Source organism: Mustela nigripes, unplaced genomic scaffold, assembly GCF_022355385.1.
Source record: "Mustela nigripes isolate SB6536 unplaced genomic scaffold, MUSNIG.SB6536 HiC_scaffold_391, whole genome shotgun sequence".
Classification (NCBI taxonomy): Eukaryota; Metazoa; Chordata; class Mammalia; order Carnivora; family Mustelidae; genus Mustela; species Mustela nigripes.
Window position 1 is genome coordinate 1,389,744 of NW_026739798.1, and position 14,981 is coordinate 1,404,724.

Consider the following 14,981-nt stretch of genomic DNA (forward strand, 5'->3'; position numbering starts at 1 on the left):
TGCGGGACTCGATCCCAGGACTCTGAGATCATGACCTGAGCCGAAGGCAGCGGCTTAACCCACTGAGCCACCCAGGCGCCCCTACTGTTAGCCTTCTATATTTAAATAGGAAGGGGAGAGGCACCTGGCTGGCTCAGTGGGTTGAGCATGTGACTCTTGATCTTGAGGTTGTGAGTTTAAGTCCTATTTGGGTTTGGAGGTTACTTAAAGTCTTTGGGGCGGTGGCTCAGGTGCTGAGCATCTGCCTTCGGCTCAGGTCATGATCCCAGCATCCTGGGATTGAGCCCAACATCAGGCTCCCTGCTCCTCAGGAAGCCTGGTTCTCCCTCTACTGCTTCCCCTGTTTATATTCCCTCTCTCACTGTCTCTCTCTCTCTCAAATAAATAAATAAAATCTTTAAAAAATAAAAATAAAAATAAAATCTTTAAGGGGAGCCTGAGTGGCTCAGTTGGTTAAGCATCTGTCTTTTGATCTCAGCTCAGGTCTTGATCTCCAGGTCACGAGTTAAAGCCCAGTGTTGGCCTCCACCCTGGGCGAGGGTGGGGTGGCCTACTTAAAAATTTTTTAAAAGGGGGGAAAAAAATCTTTAAATAGGAAGGGGACACCTGCATACAATCTAGAGAGGAGGAGAGTCATGATCTAATTGAGAATTCCACACGTTTTCTTACATATTCATCAGTGTTATTAACTGCAACTTAATTGCTTCTCTAAACTGTTAATTACCAAATTGCTTATATCCTGATTTGGAGGTAGCCTCATGTCTCTGAAGGACTGGGTTTGAAATTTCCATTTTAAAAATTCCACTGAGGATAAAATTTAAGCATGTTGATTAGAACTGTTTTATATGACTTCCTTTGACCAGTAATTATCAGTGCTCACAGCTTATGAGGTTTCCTCAGAATATTGTAATTACTTGTGCTTGTGAAAAGAGTACTGATTCTTTTTTTTTTTTTTTAAGATTTTATTTATTTATGATAGAGAAGGAACACAGCCATGGGCCATGGGGAAGCTGAAGAGGGAGAAGCAGGCTTCCTGCTCAGCAGGGAGCCAGATATAGGGCTGGATCCCAGCGTCCTGGACACTGGGATCGTGACCTGAGCCAAAGGCAGATGCTTAACTACTGAGCCACCCAGGTGCCGCTATTTCACTGATTCTAATAATGTTTTCGCATTGTGTTGTAGTTTAAATGACAGTGTTTTGTTTTAATGATACTTAAATAATGGTGAGTCTTACACAGATGATGTCATCGATTCAAATAGTAATAAGGTATGTGGCTTAAACAACCCCATCTTTGACGTCTCTTAGCAGAATCAGCAGCTAATGTAGATTTTTTTTTTTAGTTAAAGGTTTTTAACAGAGAGAGACATAGCAATAGAGGGAACACAAACAGGGGGAGTGGGAGTGGGAAAAGCAGACTTTCTGCTGAGCAGGGAGCCCAATGTGGGGATCCATCCCAGTACTTCAGGATCATGACCTGAGCCAAAGGCAGACGCTTAATGACTGAGCCACCCAGGCTCCTGCTATGTAGATTTCTTCTTTCCAGAATGACTTAGTATTTTTATGAAACTACTGGTTTCTGTATTGTATCCCATTGTATCAAAACCATCCTTGGAATGCTAATTGGGTGATAGAGAATAAGCTAATTCAGTGTATGCCCGTCATAGGTACCCCCTCACCTCTGTTTATTTATTCATTGTTAAATAATCTCTGTACCCAATGTGGACTTCAAACCCACAACCCTGAGATCAAGAGTCAGATGCTTTACTGACGGAATGAGCCAGGTGCCCCATCTTCCTCCTCCTTTTTAGAAACAAAATAAACCAAAAATAGTAAATAAAAGTATGTAGAATTAGATGATCTAGACACACACACATGCACATATATATATCTATCTTTATCGACAGGGTTTTTTTTTTTTTAAGCTTCCAGACCTGTTTGTGACCCATTGTGGTTTTTTATTACAATTATATAATTTAATTATTTATTATAGAAATGGTTAAAATAAATTGAATATTTTGCAAAGACTCATAACAAATTTTTTTTAATTCCCTTCCAATTAGGTATGAATGAGACAAGCAGAAAAATGTAAGAAAATGCTGCACTCAGAATGCTTTGTAAGCTTTTTTAAGTTCTTGATCTGAGTTTCCACTTTAAAGAAACCAAAATTGGAACTCTTGGAGGATGTTCTATGGTGCAGTGCGTATATAAAAGATACATGTTGGAATTTCTGTTCAAAGAAGGGCTTTGGTCCTACATCAAAATATTGGTGAACGAGATACATTTGTTTTAAAAATTGATCTTTTAGGGGTTCCCCGGTGGCGCGGTTCATTGAGCCTCAGACTCTTAGTTTTGGCTAGGGTCATGATCTAGGTGTTGTGAAATCAAGCCCTGCATCAGGCTATATGATCAGCATGGAGTCTGCTTGTTCCTCTTCCTCTGCTTCCCTCCATTTGCTCTCTCTCTCTCTCTAAAATAAATACATAAATCTTTTTTAAAAATAAAATAAAAATGTGTCCTTTAGCCCTAAAGAGCATGTAGTGCTTGATCTTGGGGCCCTGAATTTGAACCCCACATTGGGCATAGAGTTTACTTAATTAAAACATTGTTTTTAGGGCACCTGGGTGGCTTAGTGGGTTAACCCTCTGCCTTCGGCTCAGGTCATGATCCCAGTGTCCTGGGATCAAGCACCACATCAGGCTCTCTGCTCAGCAGGGAGCCTGCTTCTCTGTCTCTCTCTCTCAAATTAAAAAAAAAAAAATTGCTTTTAAGGTATCTAATGATTTTGTTCCCCACCTTCTTTTTTTAAGGGATCCGAGATGTTCAGATTTGGGTTAATCATCTTTGATTCATGATAATTGTCATGGCTCCATGTATGACCTGATTTTAGTTTTTTATTTGTATTATATATTAAACAGCTGTTGATAAAGTTAGTGTGGCTGCACAGCAATTACTCCAAAATGTAGTGGCATAAAACAACCATTTTGGGGGCGCCTGGGTGGCTCAGTGGGTTAAAGCCTCTGCTTTTAGCTCACGTCATGGTCCCAGGATACCTAGGATCAAGCCCCGCATCAGCAGGGAGCCTGCTTCCTCCTCTCTCTCTCTGCCTGCATCTCTCCTTCTTGTGATCTCTGTCTGTCAAATAAATAAATAAATAAAATCTTTAAAAAAAAAAAAAAAAAAACCACCACCATTTTTAAAGCTCATGGATTATGTGGGTCAAGCAGTTTGGACGGGACAGAGTGGAAAAGGCTAATCTCTGCTCTGTGCTTTCCATACCCTTGGAAGACTTGGAAGTCCAGGGACTGGAATCAGTTAAAGGTTTGCTCATTCATAGCTCTGACAGTTGAAGCTAGCTGTTAGCTGAGACCTTAGTGCAGGACTGTGCGGGCTGGGCTTTCTCACTGCGTAGCATCTGGGTTCCAAAGGCAAGTGTCTCAAAAGAAAGTGAGCCAGAAAGAATTTGTGTTGTTTTTATGGTATAACCTAGGACTTCTACTGGATAAGATTGGATACTTTCCTTTTTCATATTGATTGGGGTGGGGGAGTGGTACTTGCTTTTTATCATAGCAACCGCCAGAAAAGCATCTTCACAAAAATATATCATCAAAAGGAATGCGGTGGTCTTGTGTTAACACTGGGAACCACCTTGACTTAGTAGTTTGCATGGCACTGACTGATGGCTGTGTTTCCCTATGGTGCTCCAGGGTGCCTTAGGGCATTGTTTGAGAATCTAGGTCCTATTCTGCATTGAACTCCCTGTGCAAGCCTGTGGGACCACACCTATTAGTTTCTTAGAATTCCTGTTGTCTGTTCATAGGTTCCCTAAGGCACCATTTTAAATCTTTCTAAGATCTTTGGGAGCCTGACTGGCTTAGTTGATAGAGCATGAAATTCTGGCTTAGTTGGTAAAGCATGAATTTTTTTTTTTTTAAGATTTTATTTATTTGATAGAATGAGAGAGCACAAGCAGGGGGAGCAGGAGAGGGAGAAGCAACCTTCCTGTTGAGCAGGGACCCTGCTGCAGGGTTCATATGGGCTCAATCCCAGGACCCTGGGATCGTGACCTGAGTTGAAGGCAGATGATTAACTGAGCCCCTCAAATTTCCTGAGCATGGAATTCTTGATCTCAGGGTTGTGAATTTGAGCCCCATGTTGGGTATAGAGATTACTTAAAAATAAAATCTTTGAAAAAAAAATCTAAGATTTTAACAAGGGGTTTTGTAGTGATACCCATGGCTTTATCATTAAACATTGTTTTCCTGACACTGCAGTGAATTTGATCTCTGTTCAGAAGCTATTTCTTTTTTCTTTTTTAAATTTTATTTAAATTTAATTAATTAATGGATAATATACTATTTGTTTCAGGGGTACAGGCCTAGGATTCATCAGTGTTAATATAATACCCAGTGCTCGTTACAATGCATGCCCACCCCAGTATCCATCACCCACTAACCCCATCCCTCCATCTCCTCTCCTCCAGCAACCCTTAGTTTTGTTTCCTGTGATTAAGAGTCTCTTATGGTTTGTCTCCCTCTCTGGTTTCATCTTGTTTCATTTTTTCCTCTCTTCCCCAATGATCCTCAGCCTTCTTCTTAAATTCCACATATCAGTGAGATCGTATCCAAAGCCATTTCTGAATTTTAGCATCATTTCCTTCCTGGAGGAGCTAAGAAGGAAAAATGTTTTATTTTTGATTCCAGCAAATCTTGGTTCCTTTATATGGTAAAGTTTTTTCTTATCTCTGTGTTCTTGAATTTTATCATCCGCAACTAAGAAGCCAAGAGGTACCTCCTACATTAGAAGTCTCCTTAGACTGGCTTACCCAATTCCCTGGGTGTATTTCCTGTTTTCCATGTTACTACAAACAACAGTGTTGCTAAACAGAAGTCCCCTTTCCTGCAGCTTCCAGTAATGTTGATTTTCCTAAAGTTCTCCCTTATAGCGGCTTTGAGGGCCCTCAGACTCTAAGTCTCTTTGAGGCTCTAGTTTCTCATGTATACTTGCCTCAAGGTCTTTCCTGTTTCCACCTACTCCCTAATACCCAAAGGTTTCCCATACATTTTAGGTTTTTTGTTACAGTAGTACCCAACTTCTAGATCGCAAAATCTTCCAGTTACGTGTTGTGGCCTAACAAACCATCCCATGGCTTGAGCAGAGCGTGGTGGAGGTAGCCGTATCGACCCCACTCGGCACTAGTGAGGGCAGCGCAAGCGGAAGTTTTGCTCACGTACTTTCCAGTGGCTGGTGCTAGCTCCTGGTTGAGACTATATTTGGGGCTTTTTGCCAGAACACTGAGCCAAGGCCTCTCCATAACCTGCTAGCTCAATTCCAGGGACAGACATCTCAAGAGAGCCAAACCAAAGCTGCAGCATCTTACATGACCTAGGCTTGCAAGTCACCGTGCATCATCTCTATCATTGTGTTCATCGAGGCAGTCACAGTTTGCTCTGGTTTCAAGGGGAGGGAACATGGAGTCCCTCTCTCTATAGGAACGTGGCAAGGTTTTGGAAGAGTTTGTAGCACCAGAAATACTGCTGTCTCTATTTTCTAAAAATATAATCTGCCACACCTGTTAACCTGATAACTGTTGATGTCTGTTGTACTAAAGGGAACATTACCATGGCGAAATTGACCCCGAGTTAGGGGTCATCACATCTGGATTGGGAGAATATCAATACCTCACTGTTCACCCTATGTACCTAGGACTTCCTTGCACAGTTGCTCTTATAAATGCATGTCTGTTGTGGGGACCATGGAAACTCTGTGGCCTTGGTACAAGGGAGAACCAGTTCTCATGGGGCACTAAGTGAAGCAGCTCCTGCACCTGCAGCCTGTGGGTCTCCTAACTTTTGGATGGTGGGTGCGGTATCATCCACATGAGTGCTGCAAGGATTGCCACCAAGAGGGACACGTGAGGCTGCCCTGCCAGTGCGCTGTGGTTCTGTCCTTTATTTTTCTGAACAGACTGGACCAAACACGTTTGTGGTAATTTTGTGAGTCTGAATGGGTTGTGGAACCTAACAAGACCCCTGATGAGTACAGCAATAACCAAAATTTCTAGCTCGTACTTTAACTTTCTCTTAACTAAGCAACTATCTGCTCTCATCATCCAATAAGGTTTCAGTTACTTATTAATTAATGAATCCACGAATTGAAATTTAGATTATTCTAGTTTTTCATTGGTATAAAATAATGCTATGATGAACTTCATTCAACTGCTTTAGATTGTCATTATATCTCAGGCAGTGTCCAAGGAGATGGAGGAGAAGAGTGAACAAAACAGTCTCCAAAAAAAAAGTCTCTGCTCTTTACGGAATAGTGGGGGAGTCGGGGTGGGAGAGAGTAAATATACTCACACCACATAGACACACAGTATGTCAGGTGATGAAATGTGAAGAAAAATAAGATAGGCTGGAGAGGGGCTATTTTTTAAAAGGGATCGTGGGAGAATAATGATTAAGCAAAGGCCTGAAATACTAGGGCTCCTGAGTGGCCCAGTTGGCTGGGTGAGTGGCTCTTGATTTCAGCTCAGGTCATGTTCTTGCGGTTGTAAGAGCTCTGCATCAGGCTGTGCACTGATCATGGAGCCCTCTTGAAATTCTCTTCCTCCTCCCTCTGCCTCTCACCCCCTTCCTGTGCTCGCTCTCTCTCAAAAAAAAACAAAAACAAAAAGGCCTGAGGGGCTCCTGGATTGCTCAGTGGTTTTAAAGCCCCTGCCTTCAGCTCAGGTCGTGATCTCAGGGTCCTGGGATCAAGCCCCGCATCGGGCTTTCTGCTTGGTGGCAAGCCTGCTTCCTCCTCTCTCCCTCTCTGCCTGCCTCTCTGCCTACTTATAATCTCTGTCTGTCAAATAAATAAATAAATAAATCTTTAAAAAAAAAAAAAAAAGGCCTGAAATAACATTATGCATAAAGCCATGCAGACATCTGAAAGATGATTTGCTTTCAGGTACTAGGGATATAACTGCTTAGGCCTTGAATTTGGAGGGTGTAGTATCCCTCAAATTCTATGTATGTATCTGCTTATTTTCTTTAGACAAATACTCCTGGAAGTGGAATTTCTAGGTAAAAGGATTTGCATATGTTTGGGACTTTTTTTTTCCCTGGTGAGAGTGGAGTTGGAGAGGGGCAGAGGGTGAGAGAGAATGAGCATGCCCTGGGGCTCCTTCTCAACCCTGAGATCAGGACTGAGCCAAAATCAAGAGCTGGGCACTGAACTGACTGAGCTAGCCAGGTGCTGCTTAGGCTATTGAAAACGTGTCATCAGATTGCCAGAAATTGTGGTAACTTTTGTGTCCCCTTAATAGGATCCTACTCCTTATAAGAATTTCTTTTCTGAAATTGTATATGCCATACAATTCATTTTAAATAGAGGAAGTACAGAATGGTATAAAGTATGTTTTCATGTAATAGTCTGAGTTATAGGATAGAACAGGTTGTTATTTTAGCAAGTTCTCTTGTTAAAAATCTGGGTAGAAGGATCTCAAGATGTAAAGATCATCTTATTTCAATGATAGAAGCTCCCTGACAATTTTTATTAACTACAACATTTCAAATTATAAAACCAGAAACTATGATTGTAAAGAACACTGTTGTGATAAAATGCATGGTTCTAGAAGATGAATACTCATTTATATTCTTTGTACACTCTGATCAAATATGTATATTAAAATTTGAAAACAAACCTCTCAAGTAGTTTAGGAAAGTGATTTGGGATAAAGTTCAGACCTTATTCATAGGTAACAATTTTGTAAGTAGCTCATTTCTTTTTAACTAATAGTAATATGAATTGTAATATTCCCTTTTTTATTCTATTTTTCTTCCTTGGCACAGTCAGATTTTAGAGTTTTCATATCTTAGGTGAAGTCCTTAAATCTTTATCCAGCAACTTGGGGATTTGGGAATTTTGATTTACATATTAGACAACTGATCATTATGTAGAAAGTAAAACATTAACTTGGATCCCACTCACTGAGAGAGCAGTTCTTAGTGAGTTAATATGTAATAATGTAGACAATTTCTTTTTATGTCTGGCACATTTTTCCATTAATTTATCCTAATTTACTAAGGAAGAGCTTTGTTTAAAGCTTTTTCTTATGGAAACTTTAAAACATAAAATCATGTAATGAACCCCTTTGTACCTGTCACACAGTTTCAGTAAGCAATATTTTTGCCATTCTTGTGTCATCTCTATCTTCACCTATTTTCCATCTCCTCCTAGGTCATGATAATGATTTATGGTTCTTTTTTCCAAGGTAAAATTTACACACTCTGAAGCATACGCATTTTAGCTGTAGGATTTTGGCAAATCCATAGGCCCATGTCGCTCACATCGCCCACGTGCTTATCAAGACACAGAGCATTTCTTGTTTCCTTCTTCCCGTCAGTAGCCTTCTGTCCTGAGGCCATCACTATGCTGATTTTTTTCACTGTAGGTTAATTTTGCCTGTTCCAGAAGTTGTATAAATGGAATATTACAGAGCATCCTTTTTTTTAATCCAACTTGTCATTGTTTCATTCATGTTAATAGCATGAGCTGAGTACTATTCCATCATATGGATCCATCATGATATGTGAATAGATTTAGCTACTTTAATATTGGCTTGCAATATGTGTCGTTTCTGAAATAAATTGGCATCTAAAAATCCAGTGAACTATAACCGCCACTCTTTTTTTCCTCACCCCTCTACTTTATTCATTACATAAATATATAATATATATAAAATATATATTTAATTTAATATATTCTGAGTTAGTATTGTGCTTAATTTATACTTTAATATATTACTTTAATGTGTTCTGAGGTAGTATTGTGCTTCAATAAGTATTCATTACCTTCAACTTTTGACATTTTAAAGTTTATATGAAACCAATACTGGGACGCCTGGGTGACTCAGTTGTTAGGTGTCTGCCTTCGGCTCAGGTCCTGATCCCAGCGTCCTGGGATCGAGCCATTCATCGGGCTCCTTGCTTTGCGGGAAGCCTGCTTCTCCCTCTCCCAGTACTCCTGACTGTGTTCCGTCTCTTGCTGTATCTTTCTGTCAAATAAATAAATCAACAAAATCTTTTAAAAAAAAGATTTTGTTGATTTATTTGACAGAGAGAGATCACAAGTAGGCAGAGAGAGAGGAGGAAGCAGGCTCCCTGCTGTGCAGAGAGCCCAATGCGGAACTCAATCCCAGGACCCTGAGATCATGACCTGAGCCGAAGGCAGCGGCTTAACCCACTGAGCCACCCAGGCGCCCCAAATAAATCAACAAAATCTTAAAAACAAAAAAGCAATACCTAGGGCACCCAGGTAGCTCTGTGGATTGAGCATGTGACTCTTAATCTTGACTCTCAGGGTCGTGAGTTTGAGCCCCAGGCTGGGTGTGGTGCCTACTTTACAAAAAGCCAAATATTTAAAAATAATTGATTTTGTCAGAAATGGATTTTTTGAATGACAAAGTTTTCTCTGGAAAAGAATCATTTTACTTTCCACTAAACTAATGGCATAATAGATAATGCCTTTTTTTTTCTTGTTTTTCATTTTCTTTGTTAGAACCAAGTCCGTGAGTCCTGAGTTGGAAGCAGCAGCATCTGCTGTTGCAGATTTCCTCCGTTTTGATAAGCAGACAACCAAGTCAGAGCTACTCAGGCAACTCCAGCAGCATGAGGAAGTCTCAAAGACACAGAAAGATGGAGAAAGAACTAAAATCAGGTTAGTAAATCAAATAGTTCTGTCGGTAATGTTGGTTTTTCCAAATAGATTCTTTTCATGTGACTGGTGAGTAAGGTGCACAGTATATCAATTTATACATTAAATATTTCTCATAGGTGGAATATTAGTAATTTTTTTTAAACTGACATGTTAAGTAAGATTGCAGTCTTTCAAAGATCAATGGAATGGTTAAAATTTTTCTTTTGCGAAGTACACGATTTCTTGTCCCTGAAAAAGAAATGATAAATTCAGTATTGTGATTAAAAACAAATAAAAGAATAAGATGGTTTCTCTGAGAATATTAATTTTTTTCTGTTAAATAATTTGCTGGTCTTATGTACAGTATGATCATCTTCAGGCCTGTTTCCTTCACCTTTACTCTTATCCTTATGTTTTAGCTGACACCGCCTCACTCTGCCTCTCATCTCATTATTTTATGCCAGGTTTGAAGTTGATATACTACTTCAGATGTCTGATACTGTTTCATAAGTGACACTTTTTTTTAATAGTGTCACATCAAAGTGACACTTTTATGTTTTAAATGAACATTTCTGAAGAATACCTTCAAAAGTTGTATTTCAAAAAGAAATATAAATCTTAGTGGTTTGTGGGATGTGAATTAACATGTGACATAAAATCTTTCATTTAAACATAATGCTTTCGGGATGCCTGGGTGGCTCAGTTGGTTAAGCAGCTGCCTTCGGCTCAGGTCATGATCCCAGCGTCCTGGGATCGAGTCCCACATCGGGCTCCTTGCTCAGCAGGGAGCCTGCTTCTCCCTCTGCCTCTGCCTGCCATTCTGTCTGCCTGTGCTCACTCTCTCCCCATCTCTCTCTCTGATAAATAAAATCTTAAAAAAAAATAAATAAACATAAAGCTTTGTGCTGTTATAGTGCATGGAGGTGAAATATGAATTAAATAATAGGAATCTCATGTATAAGAAAGTTTATCACTGTCCTGTAGCTGCAGTTTCTAATACACTTGACCTTTTTCTTATTTCAGCGTCAGTAACATAATATCAGATATGAAAGTTGCCAAATCTGCCACAGGTAGAGTTAGTACAAGACCAGTGCATCAAATTCAGTTTGATGAAGGAACTGACAGTTTGATGGGACAGAAGACTGATGATCTTAAGAAAAGGTACTCAGGCTTTGCAGTCTGTGTGGTTTTGTTAGTTTTATTTGTTTCTCTGTAGATTTACTTTATTCTGTGCATGTTATTGCTGATAGGTATTTGAGCATTATGGACACATTTATATCTCTCTTCTCACCCTGCATGTACCATTTCCTATAGAGGAAACGGATGTTCTGGGTTAAGTAGTCTTGTGCTTTTCTATACCATTAATCACATTGGGCCCTGCCTCCTATTTATCCATGATGAGTGGAGGTCTCCGGATTTAAGGTAAGTGGAACTGATTGAATTCTGAACAAATGAGCACTTGTGAAAAGCATTATTTTTCATTCTGATATGTACATAACAGTATTTATCTAATTTTTCTATCTCTATACAATTATTATTCATACCCTAGAGAAATAATCCACCATCAAACAAAAAAAAAAAAAAGAAAGATCCATTATAATACCTTAAGGTGGTAGATTATTTGTGGCAATTTGAGTTTGGTGATTTGCAGACTTAAAGATGCTAAGCCATGCCTTACGTAATTATTTTATAATAAAAAGCTGTCTGTATTTACAGAAAGTTTCTGTTTTCTCCCCTTCAAGCCCATGAAGTAATATTTGGGGAGGGGAAACCAGATATTTAGTATGCTCTAACTGATCTTGATAGAAGGGGGAGCTTACAGTGAGTGTTTTTGACATGTTATGTATTCTTTGTATTTTAAGTATAATCCCAGCAAGTTAATCAGAAGTTAAACTACTGATTTGTACAGGAAGATTGTCAAAGATAGTCAGCTGTTAACAAAGCAAGTTGAAGAAGTTACAATGATTTAGAGGGATTCCCTTAATTACTAATTTAAAGTGATTTTATGCCTATGACATGTTGGATAGAGTATAATGTATACTTGGAGTTTTACTTAAGATTCCTCAAAATATTTAATTTCAGGGGTGCCTGGCTGGCTCAGTCAGTAGAGTATGCAACTCTTAATTTCTGGGGGTTGTGATTTCAAGCCCTGTGTTAGGCATAGAGCTTACTTTAAAATATATATATAAATATATATATATTATATACACACGCATACATACATATATGTATATATATATTTTTTTTAATTTCAGTCTTGTTTGAATCAGTCATCTTTGAAGTGATTCCATGAAACTATATCAGAATGCTATATCATAGTTTGATTCTTAATGATATTAGCCATCATTAAAAATTAGAAGGTGGCAGCCACCTGGGTGGCTCAGTTGGTTAAGTGTCTGACTTTTGATTTCAGCTCAGGTCATGATCTCCGGGATGTGAGATGAGCCTGCTTAGGATACTTTTACTCCTTCTCCCTCTCTCTTCTTCCTCCTTCCAGCCCCCCACTCCCGCCGCCACCAACACACGTGTGTGTCTGTCAAAAAAAAATTCTTAGAAAGTGGTAAGGGAGAAGCTAAAAAGTAAGACAGTTGTTTATGTGCATATAATGACTGTGTTAAACTGACTGAAGGACTCTAGAGTAAGGGAGAGGAGTGGTGGGATACCAGGTTTTTACCCTGCTCTGTCTTGGGACAGCCTGAGACAATCCGGGACTAGGTAGTCACCACAGATATACCTTGGGTTAATTCCCAAGGAAGAGACATCTGAGAGGGGTGAGGCACAGAGCACTGGCTTTGGAGTCATTCTGGCCTGTCTCAGAATCTTGGCGTTATGCCACTGACTAATTCTGGGACTGGGGCAACTTTTATAGCCTTGTCATTCTATGTCCCCATCTATAAAATGCTGAAACTGAAGCCCGACTTAAATGGCTTTCTTGAAAAATGGGAAAGGAGTGTGCCAACTATATATAGTAGATGCACAGCAAATGTCTGTTCCCTTCCCTTCCTCTTTAGTACATTCTAAAATTCCATACTTTACCAAGTCATTCCCTGTTTGCTGTGAGTTACCTTAATCCATCAGCCTGTTAACCTGATGCAAAGTGAGGGCATGCAGGTGGGGAGAGGGACCCAAAAGCACTGAAAATAGTTGGGGAGCGTAAATACCTCTGTTTAGGAATACTTGGGGATCTGTTAAAGGAAAACTTAAGTGATTTGAGATTACTTTATCTAATTTCAATATGGTAGTTGAATTTTTTCAGTTAATGTGATTTCATAAAAAAATTTGATTCAGCATGAGAGACTATGGACTCTGAAAAACAATCTGAGGGGTTTGAAGTGGCGGGGGTGTCGGAGGTTGTGTTACCAGGTGGTGGGTATTATAGAGGGCATCGATTGCATGGAGCACTGGGTGTGGTGAAAAAATAATGAATACTGTTTCTCTGGAGATAAATAAATAAATAAATTAGAATTTGATTCAGAAAAGAATTTTTAAAATTTTAAAGATTTTATTTATTTTATTTATTATTTGAGATAGAAAAGCAGGCTCCTCACTGAGCAGGGAGCCCATTGTGGGGGGACTCAATCCCAGGACCCTGAGATCATGACCTGAGCCAAAGGCAGACACTTAACTGACTGAGCCACCCAGGCGCCCCAAGAATTCAAAATTATTTAAAAACTGATTATCCAGTTTTGAACTGGTTTTTAATCTCCCAGTAAATTGATTCAAGTATGAATGTGAATTGATGCATAAAGCAGTTGATTAAAATATACAAGTAAAAGTCACCTATTAACTCTCTGACATTAATTTTAATAATTAATTTAAAATGTTATGTAAAGAAAGTTAATCATTATGTTAAAATTACAGAATGATTGCTTTATAAGTGGGAATGTTTTATTTGTGCCATCTTTTATAATTATAGTTTGTAATTAAACATGCAGTGTTTTCTGCCCTTAAACTAAAACAACTGTTGACTTTAACAACTTTTAATTTAGCATATTTTAATAGCTTTCTAATGTTAATTTTCTAAAACCTTACTATGAAATGGATCACATAAAATTATGGAAAATTAACCTTTTCAGTTAGGTATTTTGGAAATTAAACTACTCAAACTGCTTTATTGTATCATGATGCAAAAATTCAAGTGCATTTGTTCCAGTTTTTAGTTATCCATTCTAATGATGTGGCAATTTAGTTAAAATGTCTGTTGTGGGTCAGGGAATTTTTATTTATTCATTCATTTATTTATTTATTTATTTATTTTTAGGGATTTTATTTATTTATTTGATAGAGAGAGGCACATTGAGAGAGGAAACACAGGCAGGGGATGTGGGAGGGGGAGAAGCAGGCTTCGCGCAGAGCAGGGAGCCTGCTGCAGAGCTCATTCTGGGACCCTGGATTCATGACCTAAGCCACCCAGGCACCCCAGTGAAATTATTTTTAATTTCTACATTGAGTATTTCATAGAAAATAGTTTTCTTAAGGGGGCCTTGGTGACTCAGTCATTGAGCATCTGCTTTGGCTCAGGTCATGATCCCAGGGCCCTGGGATCGGGCCCCACATTGGGCACCCTGCTTGGCGGGAAGGGAAGCCTGCTTCTCCCTCTCCCACTCCCCCTGCTTCTGTTCCCTCTTTTGCTGTGTCTCTCTCTCTCTGTCAAATAAATAAATAAAATCTTTAAAAATGATAATAATAGAATAATTTTCTCAATTTTTTGTTGGCCATTGTAAAAATACTAAGTTAAATTCTTTTTTCTTTTTCAGTCTTAGGAAAAATATGCTCAAAGGGAAGAGACTTAATATTTTTTACCTTAAGACAGTTACCGAAGAGGCACCTAAAACAGGTTTGTTAAGAACATGATTTCTCAGGTGTAGAAACATTCCATCTTTCAAGAAAAAAGTCCTTAAAGTTTAGATTGCTCAATGTGAGGTATTTTAATAATCCGTCCTGTCGTTGGCCTGGATCCTGCTTATGAATGTAATTGTTGCCATTGCTAGTCTTGGCCAGATTCTTCCCTTGAAATGCTGCATTCTGTGAGACAGTGGGAGGTAAGTACTACCACCTTCTTGAATCCAGAGCTAGCAGTTGGCTACTGATTTGGGTTAGAACATTAACTGTCACCCTCTATTTGCAACTATGCTATTACAAAAGATAAACTATGGTTTCTGCCCTAAGGCAGCTTGCTATCTAGAAGAGGAGATGGGGGGGTGGAGGGGGACCCTGGGTGGTTCAGTCATTGAGCCTCTGCCTTAGTCTCAAATAAATAAATACAATATTAAAAAAAAAAAAAGGGAGATAGCATTTGTAG

General features: G+C 39.1%; 1 protein-coding gene across 6 annotated transcripts in view; it reads left to right on the forward strand.

Annotated features, from left to right (window-relative positions):
* MRPS31 (mitochondrial ribosomal protein S31) overlaps positions 1–14,981 on the forward strand; it is a 33,979-nt gene that overhangs the window by 5,510 nt on the left and 13,488 nt on the right. For 5 of the 6 annotated variants that reach the window (XM_059387210.1, XM_059387212.1, XM_059387214.1 and 2 more), the window contains exons 3-5: positions 9,542–9,700; positions 10,703–10,840; positions 14,437–14,516. In XM_059387210.1, coding sequence (XP_059243193.1) covers positions 9,542–9,700; positions 10,703–10,840; positions 14,437–14,516 — 377 coding nt within the window. The remainder of the gene's footprint in view (positions 1–9,541; positions 9,701–10,702; positions 10,841–14,436; positions 14,517–14,981) is intronic. The other variant, XM_059387211.1, reaches the window with a different exon arrangement.